The sequence below is a fragment of the Acomys minous genome (genome assembly GCF_964271855.1).
Source record: "Acomys minous genome assembly, chromosome: 16".
Taxonomy (NCBI): domain Eukaryota; kingdom Metazoa; phylum Chordata; class Mammalia; order Rodentia; family Muridae; genus Acomys; species Acomys minous.
Window position 1 is genome coordinate 94,189,743 of NC_140498.1, and position 16,747 is coordinate 94,206,489.

At 53.0% G+C, this 16,747-nt stretch overlaps 1 protein-coding gene across 4 annotated transcripts in view; it reads right to left on the reverse strand.

Moving 5' to 3' along the window:
- CORO1C (coronin 1C) overlaps positions 1-16,747 on the reverse strand; it is a 75,705-nt gene continuing 58,958 nt past the window's right edge. For 3 of the 4 annotated variants that reach the window (XM_084761429.1, XM_084761427.1, XM_084761428.1), the window contains exons 4-11: positions 9,891-10,020; positions 8,646-8,827; positions 7,553-7,672; positions 6,472-6,576; positions 5,412-5,557; positions 4,253-4,310; positions 3,376-3,621; positions 2,180-2,625 (exon numbers count right to left, since the gene is read on the reverse strand). In XM_084761429.1, coding sequence (XP_084617555.1) covers positions 2,506-2,625; positions 3,376-3,621; positions 4,253-4,310; positions 5,412-5,557; positions 6,472-6,576; positions 7,553-7,672; positions 8,646-8,827; positions 9,891-10,020 — 1,107 coding nt within the window. In that variant the 3' untranslated portion in view covers positions 2,180-2,505. The other variant, XR_014775364.1, reaches the window with a different exon arrangement.

Genomic DNA, 16,747 nt, shown 5'->3' on the forward strand with positions numbered 1-16,747 from the left:
TTGTAATCAATGTCTTTATCTTTGAAAATGGAAGCAAGTGTTTTGACAGAGCACTATGGCTGCTCTATAAGAGCAGATCTAGGGGTAGGTCGCTGTCCTCCTCCTGTGCCACAGCTTTAAGACGGCAACGACAAAAACAGGGAAAAAGAATTCGCCACAACGTGTCAGGTGTCTGCTCTGAGCCCGGCGTACACTACAGTCGCTGGCTTCTCTTCGCTCCTTCCTCTCTCTGAACCACATTCCCTCTGACTTCATCACCCCAGCAATGTTTTACTTAATTAATTCATGGACCCCAGAACATTTCTCAATCTTGAGGCAAATGCCCTCAGCATACCACACTGATATACAACGCCAGTGGCTGTAAGTCATTGTAATTGTTTTCTTTGTATTTCATTATCCACTCCAACATTGAAAATACAAGACAGACACTCAAACTCACAAAGATTCAGACGCCCTGAAGTTGTGGAGCCAGCAACCCCTGTATGGGTGGCTGAGAGACCCTTTTCTTACAGTAGTACCCAGTCGCCCCACACCCAGTCGCCCTACACACATGGAGCAGCTGCCACCACACTCTGTCTCTGGGCTGATACCCTGTAGATTTGCTTGCAGCCAGCACTGTGCCCACACAAGCAGACACACATGCCGAGGGCTGCCTTTCATGGTCCCCGTGACACTATCTGGTTGACTGCAGTATGAGACTGTGAACTTGGGGCTAAGTTCCAGCTGCCCTAGGACCAGGCAGGTCTAGGGAACCACCTGCCCCACACAGCCACGGTCAGCGCTGGAGCAGAACGGCTGGGTTGTGTGGTGCCACAGAGGGCCTGGCTCTGCACTCCCCTTTCCATTTTGTCCTTCCCCCCATCCCCTGCCCTTGGCTGTCCCGGACTCGCTTTGTAGACCAGGCTGGCCACGAAGTCACAGCGATCCACCTGCCTCTGCCTCCTGAGTGCTGGGGTTAAAGTTGTGTGCCACTGCGCCTGGCTGCACTCCCTTTCTACTTTCTTCTGGACCCTTCCCTCAGCTGCAACATTCAAGAGCCCTCAGGTCACATCTTGCCACCTGATTGGGCCTGACAGACAATGGACAGACAGACAGGGCTGGCTGGGGGCCTGACAGACAATGGACAGACAGACAGGACTGGCCGGGGGCCTGACAGACAATGGACAGACAGACAGGGCTGGCTGGGTGCCTGACAGACAATGGACAGACAGACAGGGCTGGCTGGGGGCCTGACAGACAATGTACAGACAGGACTGGCCAGGGGCCTGACAGACAATGGACAGACAGACAGGGCTGGCTGGGTGCCTGACAGACAATGGACAGACAGACAGGGCTGGCTGGGTGCCTGACAGACAATGGACAGACAGACAGGGCTGGCTGGGTGCCTGACAGACAATGGACAGACAGACAGGGCTGGCTGGGGGCCTGGCACAGGAGGCAAGAGAGTGAGGAGGGGAGGACAGGAGACGTGGGAACAGGACTGTGGCCAGAGGTTCTGCACACAGCGCCTGCCTTCAAACCCCACACTACACTCCAGGGCCAGGCGAGCTGCTTCAGTGGGCAAGGACACCCAACACACACGTATCTATCTTCTTGTCTTGGGTGTCCTTGTCCACGGGGCTGGAAGGGATGGATACAACAGCGTCTGGGAAGAACAAAACTGCAGAAACACATGCTAGTCTGCGTTAGATTATAACCGCTGAATCGGAGTTCCCTCTCAACAACCGCCTGACTCCCAGGACAGAGAGCACGGACAGAGAGGTGGGACATGAGCTGTCTGACCAGAGACGCCGCGGCCTGAGGGCTGGTGTGTGGGCCCACGTGGTCTCTCAAGTCTTCCTTCTGGACAGTCGCTGGACGCCCGGGATTGTGCTGTGACTGAGCCAGCCCTGTGTGGCCACACTGATTGTTCTCATGAGGTGTTTATACAAAATAATCATCTCGTCTTCATTTAGTTTATAAACATACACAGTGCTGTCCCTTTCAAATTAAGGAGGAAAAAACCCCAACCACACAAATACTGCAAAGTAGCAAAATACAAAGAAAAAAAAAAGCTACTTTTGGTTTTGGCAACATTACAAAGGAAGAAACAGAGAGCAAGGTGGCACTGGCCCCAGTCACCGAATGGGCAGGGAGGACACTGGGTCAGGGCGGGAGGACACTGGGTCAGGGCGGGAGGACACTGGGTCAGGGCGGGGAGGACACTGGGTCAGGGTGGGAGGACACTGGGTCAGGGCAGGAGGACACTGGGTCAGGGTGGGCTCTTCTCTAGAACTCAAATGTGGTGAAGGTCAAGAAGTCACTGCCTGTCAAACATCAGAACCTCCTAAGAGGAAGCCCAGCTTTTGTGGTTTTGGAAATTTGGGAGAGGAATTGAGTTCTTACTGGAATGTGGCCTATCGCTGGCTGACAGATCTGAAGCGGAATGTCTCCGAATGGCAGCGCCTCCTGTCCTGCCCTCCCTGGGGCTCGCCAGTGAGCAGCCGCCGGTGGGGGTGGCGGGCCTCAGGCCACCATCTTCGCCAGCTGCTGCTCTAACTTGGAGATGCGTTCATCTTGACTGCAGATTGTGTCTTTTATGGATTTGATCTCCTTTAAAATCTCGTCCAACTTGGCTTCGTTTTGCTAAGAAAACAAACAGAGAAAGGTAACTAAGTGGCACTAAGGACGTCTACTCGTACTCTGTTCACTCTGACAGTGCAGAGCGAGATAGCCAGCACCGCACGCCCACTCTAGGACAGCAAGCCGCAGTCCCTAGGAGCCCACAAAGGAAACGTCCTGCCTCAACATGGCTCCCAGTCCTCTCCCTCACACCACTGTGCAAAGGCTCGAAGCACTGAGCACTCACAGGACAAGTCTGGACACCACCTCATCCCTACAGCCCAGAGGCTCCTCTCACCCACCTGCTAGGTGTTCTGTCTGGTGAAGCCCCAGCCTCTCCACTTGGACTTGTTAATTGGAAACCTGTGGCACAGTCCAGATGCTGCTTCCTGGTCATGGCCCAGAGCACTGGGTCCTTCAGGCACGCTGGCCCCTGATCTGCATGCCCTCTCCCTCCTGGACAGACATGCTTTCTCTCTGGTGGCAGCAGTGCCCTCTGGTGGCGGCTGTCCGGCCTCCCAAGCTCTAGCCCCACAGTCACTTTGTCCAGGGACACTCACTAGCAGATCATGACCCGGAACCCCCATGATGCTTTACTGGGGAAAGGCAGTTAAGAAGACCCAGCAGGGTCCTGTTCGCTCTCATCACAGGAGGCAGTATAGAAACTAGCGTTGGCTGCTTAGCATGCCACACAGCCACCCAGTGTCCGGGCACTGCTCTGGACCACAGGGAGCTCTTCAGAGGACGCAGGCCAACCCCAGGTCCACTTCTTACCACACTGGCTGTGTCTGTGGTCTTCTTGGGGACACTGATGAGGTCACACTTCTTGTTTGCAGCTGGCTTGCTGTCCAAAATGTTCTTCTTGACCACCTTGAGATCCCTGTTCTTGCCTGGAATGTATCCATGCTTCAAGGAGATGAGGATCGGGTCGGCATTCTTCCCCTCAAACCACTCCTCTGCCTCCAGCGCAGCTTCCGGCCCTGCTGTGTCAGGGTACAGGTCATCTTGGAAGAGGTCAGACTGCAAGAGGCATTTGGAGGACGCTTGGTAAGCAAAAGGAAAGGCTGGGGCGTTGCTGCAGTGCTGGGGACAGAACCCAATGTTGTGTGTGTGCAGGGCAAGTGTCCTGCCACAGGGCTGCGTGTCCCTGCCCTTTAATCTGGAGCAGCAGGGATTACAGGCACACCATCACATGGAGCTGGAGAGACGGTGTGTCGGCTAGTTTTGTGTCAGGGAACCTCAGCTGAGACTGGCTAATGTGGGAGGGGAGGGCACAAGTCACTGCGAGTGGGGCTACCCCAGGTAGGTGGTCCTGCAAGAAAGGCAACTGAGCAAGCCACAAGGAGCAAACAGCAAGCCGTGCTCCTGCACGGCCACTGCCTTGGCTCCTGCCTCACACTGGGCTCGGCAATGGAGTGTGACGTGGAGCTGTCCATGGTCCTCACAGCAGTAGAACCCTAGCTAAGATGGCGGCTCAGTGGTCCAAGCATTCCTTGTTCTTGCAGTGGACCTGGGTCTCATTCCCAGCAACCCTCCAGGCACACGTCTGAGTTTCTCCAGCATCAGGCGGGCGTGCAGATGGTGCACAGTCACATGTGCAGCCAAAACATCCACAACCTACACCAAACCAGGACCCGAGGCCCTTCCTTACCTTCCTGGGGACAGTCATAATAATCGGTTCACACTTCCTCTCATGAAGCTTGAAGAATCTTCAAAGGAAAAAGAAAGGCAGGCTTTCAGTGAGTGATGCGTGAGCAACCTGCGCACACTGCTTCCTGCAATGCTCTGTGGCTCTTCACTGACCACCTCAGGGGCTGCTCGAGGCTAAGCACGGCTCAGTGTGCCCATTAGAGGAGAAAATAGCCTAAGACTGCCCACGCGGCTGGAGAGGCCTGTGACAGGTGGCTGCAGCAGTGCCAGGTGCTGGTGGAAGGCACAGCCACATCACGGTGACTCACTGGCCCCAGGACCAAGTACTGAACATGTGACACAGAAAATAAACACAGCTTTTTACTTTGCCCTTTGACATGTGTGGCCTGTGTTTCTGCATGCATGGAACAGATGGACAACTGCTGGTGCTGGTTCTTTCATCTTGTGATTTTTACAATCTACTATTATTCCTGTGTGTATTCGTATGTGGGTGTGTGAGCCACATGCACAGGTCAGAGGACAACTGTGGCTTAGTTTCCTTCTTCCACTTGGATGGGGTTCTCAGGACCCAGCTCTGGCCGTCGGGCCTGTGTGGCAAGCGTCCTTACACGAGCCATCTCTCGGGCCCTGCTTGCCAACTTCTGTTTGAGACAGGGTCTCGCACTGACTTGCAACACTGCCACACAGGCCAGGCTGGCTGAATGGAGCTTCCAGGTCCGTTTCCTCCACCTCCCATCCCTGCGTTGCTGGGACCACAGGTGCGCACCACAGTGCATAAACACAAGTTCTGGAGACCTAAGCTTAATCTGTGCTCGCAAGACCAAAGCTTTGCCAACTGAGCTATCTACTCAGTCATATATGGAGAATTTGCACTTACTTTATTTTTACTGTAATTTTAAAAAAGAAGCCAGACGCGATGGTACAGGTCTATGACTCTAACACTGGGAAGGTGAAGGCACAGGGCCCCTGCCCACCAGGGAACACTGCCCACAGCCTCAGCATGAGGGAAATGAGCCTGCTGACCGAAGCACCACGCTGTGTGACTCCTATGCTCTATCTCCAGGACAGGTCACAGCTCAGTCAGCTGCAGACACACCGAGGTGGACCTGGGTTGGCCTGTTTGCCGTGAACAACTGGACACTCTGGGGTCCGTTCTGTACCTGGCAATCTCGCACTTGTTGACGTCGAGTCCCCGCTTGGACATGTAGCCCATTCCTCGCTGCGGCTCCTTGCTGCTGAATGTGTTGAGGTAGTGGACATACGGGGATTCGTCAGTGATTTCAAAATAGCGGATGCTGCTGTCACCCTACAAGAACCGACGACAAATCAGTGCCCGTGCCAATGGAAGCACTGTTTAATTGGGTGGCACCCCATCCCACCCCAGAATTCACAGGACTCTAACTTCAGCAGCTGAGCATGCTCTCTCCAAAGGCATCTGCCTGAAGTACAGACAGTTGTTTCCTCACCAACTTCCTGCCTACTTAGGATTCTCTAGCACGTTCTGTAGAAGGCTCAGGGCAAGGAGGTGGGTGGCCAGAGAGCTACTGCCTGAGGATGGTCAAAGTGGGGCCTGCAGAGGAGGCACTGTGTTCCTTTCAGTGGCACCCTCCAGCTCTGGTCAGCACACAGGCTCTCCATGCAGGGTGTAAACCCCATCACCCTCCAGCTCTGGTCAGCACACAGGCTCTCCATGCAGGGTGTAAACCCCATCACCCTCCAGCTCTGGTCAGCACACAGGCTCTCCATGCAGGGTGTAAACCCCATCACCCTCCAGCTCTGGTCAGCACACAGGCTTTCCATGCAGGGTGTAACCCCATCACCCTCCAGCTCTGGTCAGCACACAGGCTTTCCATGCAGGGTGTAACCCCATCACCCTCCAGCTCTGGTCAGCACACAGGCTCTCCATGCAGGGTGTAAACCCCATCCCATGGCCACTGTGTTTACAGTCAGCTATTTTTTGGCAAGCTACCTGAGGCAGGTGCTCACCAGGCTGAGAATAAATGACAGTTATGCCAATGTGACCAATGTCAGAGACCCAGAAACCTGGTCTGAAAGAGGACATGTATGCATGTGCTTGAACGAACACACACACACACACACACACACACACAGTGAAAACATCAAAATATATGTTGGTTACACTGCCTAGCTTCTAGGTTTCTGAAAGGTGAGCCCGCCTCTTCTGGGGTATTCTAACACCACACAGGGCGCTGTGTTTACCTTCCCACATAAGTAAATGATGCTGGTGTCTGGGTCATAGAACGGCAGCAGCACGCCATTGCTGGTGTCCATCTCATGAAGAGCAATTGGTTCCTGCATGTTTTTCTGAAAATAAGTCAAAAGGTACATTTATACACATGTATATATGTTTTTTGTTTTTTGTTTTTTTGAGACAAGGTTTCTCTGTGTAGCCTTGGCTGTCCTGGACTCGCTTTGTAGACCAGGCTAACCTCGAACTCACAGCGATCTGCCTGCCTCTGCTTCCCTAGTGGTGGGATTAAAGGTATGTGCCACCACTGCCCAGCTGTATATATGTTTTAAAAGACAAATTCTTATAACCATATCATACATCCTTTAAATAATCCATTTTCCCAGAAGAATCTCAAGTCTGAACAACATGGCTGTCCTCATCCTGGTAAAGGCCACAGATCAAACTCACTGACAATTAAGTTCATTTGGCCGTGCATAATCAGTATGCCTCCACATAAAAGACAAAAAAAAAAGCTGCTCTTCTTTGTAGCTGTATTCTTTTTTAAAAGACTTTTGTCTTTAAAGGCCAACCTTGGAGTTCCAAACCAGCCAGAGCCGCATGCTGAGCTCCTGCCTCCAACCTGTGTGCGCACGAGTGCAGTTGCCTCCTGGGGCCAGAAGAGGGCGTCAGGTCCCCGGGAGCTGGAGTTGTGACCATAGGTGACGTAGGTACTGCAAACAGTACCTACCTACACGCTATATCCTACAAGCCAGCAGGTGGCAGGAAGCTGTCACAGCACTACTTCCTTCACACGGTCACAGTCACTCTGCTCACGTAGCCCAGGGTGTATAAACTTCCCTAAGGCGGGCTGTCTGCTCAGGCTTCATGAAGCCAGAGACACAGAACTGATTTCCCAGGTCTAAGCAGCGGTGGGAACCCTGGGAGCTCCTCGAGACACTTCTAAGGTGCAGCTGCCTGTCCCACCGAGAATGGGACAGCAGGACAGCAGGAGCTTAGATAACCACGCTGAGAGTCCTACTCGCCAGCCCAAAGCCCCGCTCAGAATTCAGAGACAATTGGAAGAGAGGGAGGAAAAGGGGGAAGGGCTACCGGGTTCCACAGTGCCAACTGCCGCTCGCTCATGCGGCTAAAGCCAGTAGTGAAGACATTGCCGTCAGCCAGGAAGATGGCGCGCATGGGCCTGGCTCCTTCGTGCGCTTTCTCCTTCTCCTGGGGAGGAGGGGAGAGGATGCAGAGGTCACACAGTGTGGGGAGATGCTGGGTGCTTCCCCACCCCCCACAGCCATGCCCCCGCCCTCTAACCCCATGTTCTCCCGGGCAGGACCTTGAGGCCACAGGGTTATCCCTTGGTATGTGGAAGCAAGCTGAGGAGCCCACTCCTGCCACACTCCGCTGCTGTCCCAGGCCCCACACTGTAGCCACAAGGCACATGCAAGGGCTCTGCCGTACATGTTTCTCACGAGGTGACCTGCAGGCTGGGGCAGCCTACAGTGTCTCTAGCATCAAAGGACGTAAGGAAAGCTGCTCCTAGCCTTTTCTGGTTAATGAGCATGTGTGAGTATCCACCCTTGGAAGACGATGGGTGGACAAACAGGGTCTGGGAAGTCCCTGTGGTTGATAAGCACTCACCACGATTGCTGCCCAACCCCTAGATGGTGCTGATAACTTCACCATGTCCGGTGGCTTCAGAGCACAGCCGGGTGGGCTGTCCTTGCACTCCTAACCTGCAGCTGCAGCCCTGACTGGGACCTGTATGTGCATCTTCGGGCATGGTATTGACCTTTTGGAAGCCCTGCTGGGTGGCAGAAGCTGAGCCACAAGCCAATAGCAGGACCTGCTGCAGGTCTCAGGCTAGCTAGTTACTGATCTGGGATCAGGGTGGGCATCAACTAGAAGTGTAGGTTCCCAGACGTAAGGACTCCTTAGGGCATTGTGAGCGGCTCCGAAGCACTGCACGCCATGTGTGGTGGTGCGCATCTCTGTGAGCTCCAGACTAGCCAGGACTAAGGCCACCGTGAAGGGACAGAGCTAAGCCAAGCCTGGAAATTGCCAGGGAAGAGAGCCTGGGGCAGCCTCCTCCCTGCTCGGCTGGTGCCTACACTCCACAAGGACACCATAGAGTGCATGTCGGGCCCTCAGAGCAAAAGCTGCAGACTGGCTAGGCTGGGTGCGAGACACTCACCGCCACGATCTCCTGTTTCCTGGGATCGATGACTCTCACTTTCTTGTCTTTGGATGCCGTGCAGATGAGACTGCCGTTGCGGTTCCAGCTGACGTTGTAAATCATGTCTGAATGCATGTCGTCCAAGTTGATGAGGGCTTCCCCCGTCCCCACATTCCAGATGATAATGGCATTATCACAGCCTGCACCAAGCCCATTAATCACAAGGTGAGAAACACCCGCACAGCATGTCAGAGAAAGCTGCAGGCCCCACAGGGACACGAAGGAAGTTGCTGGTGACACGAGGCCCTACCTACTGGAGGCTGGAGTGTCAAGAGCTGGGTAAACGCACACTACTAACACTGTGAGCCCACCAGCCAGCCCACACCAGAACCACAGCCACGCAGAGCCTTGCTGAGCGCTAGCTGGACTAGAACAGGGAAGTTTCAAGTAGTAAGCACCCTGTTCTAGAAAGACACATGAGAGTGGACACTGCTTCTGTTTGTTCCTGAGGAACTTGGCATGTGAGTGACACTGGGAGCTGGGTCCTTCCTGTCCATGTGCATGACAGTAACAAAAGGGAAATGGGTCTATTGCTACATACAAGGGGGAGGTGGGGCCACAGTGACTTGTCCATGGAGCGAAGGCTAAGTGAAGTCAGACGCACGAATTCAGGAGCTGTTCCCCAGAGAGGCCCACAGCCCACCAGCTACTCAACCCACTGGCCTCCATCTCCAAAAATGTCTACATTATGATGCACAGCAGCAGCAAAATTACAGTTACTGGGGGCTGGAGAGATGGTTCAGTGGTTAGAGCACTGTCTGCTCTTCCAAAGGACCGGGGTTCATTTCCCAGCAACCATGTGGCAGCTCCTGACTGTCTGTAATTCCAGTTCCAATGGCTCTGACACCCTCACGCCAATGCACATAAAATTAAATATATATATATTTAATTACAGTTATTAAGTAGGAACAAAAATAGCTTTATGGCTGGAGTCACCACGACACAAGGAGTTGTGTTAAAGGGTCGCAGTGACAGGAAGGCTGAGATCTGCTGCTCTCAGTGCTCAGAAGATGCCCGAGAAGCAGGGGCGGGAAGCAGGAACCTCCTGTTGAAAAGCTGCACAATACTGTGAACCACCAAGCTACGCTGTGGCGGAGAGCAGAGGCTTCCTCCCTGCATTGGCCAGGTGCAGTGGGCAAGCAGCGTCTCCCCGCATGAGGCTGAGGTCAGCCAGCGTCTCCCCTGCACGAGGCTGGCTCCTACCTGCACTAAGAAGCACGTTGCGGGCTGTTGGATGCCAGGCCACAATGCCAACTCTTTTTGAGTGGCCTTCTAAAATCACCACAGGTTCAGTCAGGGAAAGGGTCAGTCCATTTTCTGGTATCTGCCAAACCTGTTGGAAAAGGAAGGAGGTTATTGGCCTGAGAGCCACCTGTCGTCACTGTGGTCCCCCAGCAGCACCGGGATGAAAGGCACCATGAAGTGATTGGCTGTCCTCAAGATGTAAATAGACTAAGTGCTTAATCACCTGTGACCTGTGATGTCCTGGTGGTGTCCTTACAGAAGCACAGGCTGTTCCCTGTGACTTCTGCAGTGCGGAAGAATCCCCACACACACGTGTAAAAGGAGAGCGTGCTGACAAGTGTGCACCGCGCAGAGGGTTTGCCTCATCAGTCACAGTGCCCTTTTCTTTCAGACAGTTCTGAACGATCATATACTAGGTACTATGTGAGCCCACATAGCCCGTGTCACATTCCTTCCTGAAATAGTGAGAATATTCTAAGATTTGCGCTGGTGGCTGTGTGTATTCATGAACGTACTAGAAATCACTGAACTGCACAGAGCCTGAATTCACACCATTAGGCTTACACGGCAAGTGCCTTTACCTGCTGAGCCAGCTTGCTGCTCCAAAAATTTTATCTTAAAAAAAAAAAAAAAAGATTTATTTATCTAATGTATATGAGTGTTCTATCTGCATGTACACACCTTCAGAAGAGGGCATCAGATCACACTGTAGATGGTTGTGAGCCATCATGTGGTTGCCGGGAATTGAACTCAGGTCCTCTGGAAGAGTAGACACTGCTTTTAACTGGTAAGCCATCTCTCCAGCCCCATGAATTATATCTTAACAAGGTGTATATGTTTAAAAAGTCCTACCGGGGGCTAGAAATGGCTTGGTGAGTGAGAGCTTGCTCTGCAGGAGGGAGACCCATGCATTTGCACTGCCAGCACCAACTAAGGAGGCCTGCAGACACAACCATCCATGCCTAGAATTCCAGCCCGGTTGAGGAGGGTACAGACAGGAGGGTTCTGAAAGCCTCGGGCCAGCCAGTTTGCCCTGCCATGCCCATGAGCTCCGTGGGGGTGAGGTAGAGAGCAGAGGAAGGTACATGATGGCTTGCCCTGGCCAACACTATTCAAACCAGTGCGTTTACTGCACAGGCACACATACATGCGGACGCTGACTGATGGCAGGCGGATGACAGCAGGACTGTCGGGGACTGGGCTGTCACAGGGAGGGGAGGGGAGGAATGCAACAGTGGAAGAAAAAAGGTTCAACCTAGTGTTGACCACAGGTCACGGAGGGCTTCTCTGTCTTGTTTTAGAGTCTTACTACGCAGCTCAGCCTGGCACCTCAGACTCAGGGCACCCAGAGCGTGCACCTGAGCCACAGAGCTGCTCTCCAGACCTGCTACAGGAGGGGATGGCAGCGAAGCCTGGAAGAGCACTACTGCATGGTATCTACGTCACAGGAAGCGAAGTTAAACCCTGTAAAAGCCTGGGTCATCTGCAAGGACAGCAAGTGCCCTGATGGCCCAGCCACCCTTCCAGTCGGCAAGCACTGCTCCACGTGAAGACCACAATAAGCCCGTTTTCCATCCTGAGAGGACTCTGCGCGTGCAGTGGCTCAGGGAGAAACCTGGGCGAGTGAGTGGGTGCATGAAGCTCAGCTCAGCTGCCACCTGCAGATGAAAGCAACAGTGCCACCTGGTGACCCACTCACTGTCATACCTGGGTTCCACTTGAGGTAATCATAATCTCTTGTGTAAATCACGGCAAAATAAACCAAGCTCTGGAGGGGCAAGGCCGGCTCCCACCCTTGGTGAAGCTTATGCAGGCAGCTGAGGCCAGCAGGGAAGCAAGCTGACAACAGGCTTGCCTCGCCCTCCCTGCCACACAGGTCTGCTCCCCTGGGGTGCAGGGGAAACTGCTCACTCTCCAGGGGGACAGTCTGTTCTCATCCTAACACCTTTCTCTTTAATCTGAATAAAACTATAAGGCTTATGACTAGCCAAACAGCTCCGGTTGAAGCTGGCTATCTGAGTGTAATCAGAACTGCAGCTTGAACAGAACACACAGGAAACAATGGCCAGACAATTACGGAAACATAAGTGCTCGTTTTGATCAAGCCTCTCCCTGAAAGTGTGGTAACTCCACGTGCTACCTCCAGGTGGCGCCCTCGCCTGGGCGTGTGGGGTTTTGCACATGCTGAGGCGTGGCTGGCAGAGGCCTTTCACCCAGGAACACAGGAGCAGCACAGCTCAGCGCGCGGCTTCCATTTCTCTAGCTTCTCCTTCACATACCTCTTGCTTGAGTGGAGAGGAAATGTCACCGATGAAAGCAGAACACTGGTTACATGATAGGATTTTTATGTATGTTTTTTATGTGAGGGCTCTGTCTTCATGCACACAAAAGAGGGAATCAGACCTCATTACAGATGGCAGTGAGCCCCCATGTGGGTTCTGGGGGTGCTGGGAACTGAACTCAGGACCTCTGGAGGAGCAGCCAGTGCTCTTATCTCCCAGGCCAACTCTGCAGCTCCTGCATGACGTCTTTAAACCAGGCAATAGACATGGCACCAGGCTCCTTGTACTTCTGGGTCCAACACACACAGCGCTTACTAACCAGGGGCAGCATATGCAAGCGGCCGGAGGATACGGGAGGCGCTGGGGTTGGATGAAACCACACAAATGCACTCCAAATGTAGACCGGATGGACTGAGGCTGTGTGGTCGTGTGGGGTGGGGTGTGCACTGACCCTGGATGGAGGTGGGCATGGTAACATGCACCAACACATTCAGGATGATGCGCAGCAGAAGCACTGCAACATCACTCAGGCTCCTCCCTCATACTATTCAGAGCCCAGTGTGGCCAGCGAACACTGTGCTGCCGTAAGCTGGAGCTGACTGAGAGTGCAGGCGCAACCAGCAGCGCAGCGCAGCACGGCAGCCGGTCCTTCCAGCAGCGTCTGAAGAGCCGGCCTCTAAGAATGAAAAGGAGTAGGGGAAAGGGGAGAACAAAGGAGATCAAGTAGCCAGTCTCAAAAGAAACACCACAAATCCACACAGCATTTTCTAAAAAGCAGCTAAACAATGCCTCCGAGGCTGGCTGAGGGGCCAGCAGAGAAAGGAACCCTCCAGGACCATAACACCACAGGCGCTGACAGCTGAAGAAGTGTCTGGGAAAGTCTGGGAAACAAAATGAAAAGACACCAGGACCAGGGCGCTGATGAGAATAAGCAGTGCTCTCGCTGTGAACTGTGGGAAAGGGCTGTGTGTCTTTCCACACTCAGCACTCCCTCTGGCTGCTGCAGGCCCTGCTCATGGCTGCTGTTACCCGGCTCTCTGCCCAGAGGGTGCCTGTCAGTGTGGACTCAGGGTCTTGCTTCCCAGGGACAAAGAGCAGAAGTGGCACTCTATTCCTGAGTCTTATGTCCAAGCTGGCACTCTGGACTGGGCCTCTGGGGCTGGGATGCTAATTAGCCGTGTTAGTACTAAACTCCTCACTGCTGGGAGCCAAATTCCTTGTTTGTCCTGAGGGAGCATGGGCTGTGCTTACACAGGGTTCTGGAAAGGTCAACTGGGCTAATGCTCCACACAGCACTATCCTAACAGGAAATTGCTGATGGGGAGGGATACAGGCTCTGCAGCTGGAGCCTGCATCCTGGACACTGCCCTCCTCCACTGGGGGACGCTCCTTGACAAAACCAAGTTCTACGATAGGTGCTGCCCCTGCCTCCCCTGCGCGCACACACACCAAGGCTTAGACAATGCAGAACACAGGAGCTTGCTGCGGTTCTGACCACGCCTCTTCCCTCCCGTGCTCACACACGGTTAGGTTTGAACAGCAGGATTTTTGAAAGGAATCTTGTCTTGTGCTGAACTAATTAATACTCACTTACACCCCACATGTCCTAGTATGAACGCCCTTGTTTATGCCTGGGACAGGAGGTGCTGATGCTGTTAAGAAGGCTGCCTGCTGAGCTTTTCTCTGCTCTGTGGTGTTGGCACTCTAACACCAATCTGCTTTCTCAGAAACATTTAGTGAACAAGGAGGCAAACAGCAGAAATATCCCCGACAGAGGGTGCCAGAGTGGCACCTCAGCACAGCACCAACAAGTCACTACCCTGCCTATAAAAAAAAAAAAAAAAAGCCTACGTGTCCCTAAAACACTGTACTGGACCACATTACTCTAGTTAGCCAGCAATGTTCTGAAAGGAAGGAAAACAACACTATCAGTCCCAAAGGGCTTCCAGATGACAGACGGAGCTGCAAACCCACCGAGGTTCTGAAAGAATACTGGAGCACGTGCTTCAACGACAGCATCCCTGTGTCCTTTCCACGTGTGAAAGCCTGCCCGTGGAGGAGGACGCTGAGGGAGCCAGTCCAACAGGACACAGGGCAGGGAGAAACAGGCTCCTCTTAAGTAGTCAATGTAATGTGTTTAATGGTTTTATTTTTCAAACACGGCACAAAACTGAAGTACACAGAGTGCTTCCAGACCCCACTCTCCTATCTTGATCACCCGCTGGGAACTCACTACTGGGTGAGACTCTAGAGTTACAGCCAGGAAGTGCTTTTCTTGCGAAAGGTCATGTTTTTAAAGAGCCAAGGGCAGTGGTTTCTAAGGGAACCTGAAGGAGAGAAGTTCTCTCAAGACACCAGGTGAGGGACTTGCTGTAGCCTGGATGCTCCGTGATGCACAGTGGACTAAGGCTGGATCTGCCAAAGACCAGCGGTCAGCCGTCCGCCCAGAGGCAGTCTGTCCGCCAGCTGCATCATGGGGCCCACAACATAGGGCTTCCTCTTCAGTAGTAAGGGATAAAAGTAGCTGGAAACTCCATCCATCTATGCAGCTCCCCACTGTCTGAACTGCATCCTCGGTGTGTGTGTCCGATCAGCACTCTCCAGCAGAAGGCAGCCACAGCAGTCACCTGGCCTGAGTGTTCTTGGGACTATTCCAACCACAGCCACTCACTGGGCTAAGATTCCTCCAAGTAAAATATTTAGAAACCACAATCAGAAAAACTCTGCAAGTGAAGCTTTCACCAAAGAGCAGAATGCACAGTCCACAACCCTGACCAGAAGCAGTGGAGCCTCCGGGAGGACACCCCTGCTGCCTGCTCATGTCAAACCCAGCCTCAAACAGCAGGCCTGGCGGGAGAGCTGCCCTCCACACTCCACTCTGAGCTGCTTAGAGAACACACCTCAAAGGAGAGGGCAGGCGGGCAGGGCGGCTCCATGGGGAGAAGGCTTTGCTGCAATGGGCTCAGTCCCTGGAAGCCACGGGAAGATGGGTGTGGGGTACACATCTACAGCACCAGCACTCCTGGAGTGAGTCGGGAGGCAGACACAAGAGCTGCCTGGCCCTCACAGGCCAGCTAACCCCTGGAGTAGACGACAAAGCAGAGACAAGAGGCCCTGCCTCAGGAAGATGGAAGGAGAAAACCAATTTCTCCCATGTGCTCCCCCTATGTACACACACAGTAAGTAAAACATACAAAATAATAACAAAATGTGGAGAAGCGGCCAGTAGTGGTGCACACCTTTACTCCCTGCACTTAAAAGTTGGTGAATCTGATTTCGAGGCCAGCCTGACCTACATAGTGAGTTGCAGGACAGCCAGGGCTACAAAGAGAAAGCCTGTCTTGAAAAAAACAAACAACAAAAACCAACTAACAAACAAAAATATGAAGATGCTGTGTGGCTCAAAAGCCAAGCTTCTGACGGGCTTGTCTAAGGCTTCAGACTGAGCAGCTGATGTGGACTGAGCAGGCACACCTGCTCATCTTCCTGTCGGTCCTGACATCTCCCTCCACCACTGTGCTAAGGACAATTAAAGCTGGCAGTAGATTGCAGACTTTCAAACCCCCGCCCTTTTTTTCCCCTCAACAGAAGAGCTCTGCATAGTCGCTCACCCACGGGCTGGCGGCAGCAGGATTGGCCGCAGCGCTGCAGCTGGCAGGCAGTGTGCTGGGGTCTTGGCCCAGCAGAGTAATTCCTAGCCAGCCAGGCAGGGCACCGGCACCTCTCAGCCTCCGCCCCACAGACAGTGGGGCACTGAGGTAAGGCCAGGCCTGTGGGGAGTGTGTGGCAGCTGGAAATGTGTGAGACTCACATGCACGAGTGCACCCCCACTCCTACCAGGAGTGAAGAGCGCTGACTGCTGTAAGACTCAGGTTCAGTTCCCAGCGTCTACATGGTGGCTCACAACCTCTGTAACCCAGTTCTAGGAAATCCGACAGCCTCTTCTGATTTCCATGGGCACCAGGCACACATGTGGCGCACATACAGATAAAACACCCACACACATAGAATACACAGATCTTAAAAAAATAGTTTAAAAGAATGCTAAAGAGACATGCTCAAAAAGTTAGTAAAAACTAGCATGCTGGGGCTGGAGAGATGGCTCAGAGGTAAAGAGCACTTTCTGCTCTTCCAAAGGTCCTGAGTTCAATTCCCAGCAACCACATGGTGGCTCACAACCATCTATAATGAGGTCTGGTGCCCCCTTCTGGTGTATAGGTGTACATGTAGGCAGAACACTATATATAATAAATAAATCTTTTTTTTTTTTAATTCAGAACTGAATTTTTAAAAGAAAAAAATTTTTAATTAGAAATTAAAAAATGTTCCGGGGCTGGAGAGATGGCTCAGAGGTTAAGAGGACTGACTGCTCTTCCAAAGGTCCGGAGTTCAATTCCCAGCAACCACATGGTGGCTCAGAACCATCAACAATGAGGTTTGATGCCCTCTTCTGGTCTGCAGCTGTACTGGCAGGCAGAGCACTGTATACATAATACATTAAATAAATAAATCTTTAAAAGAAAAAAAGTCCCT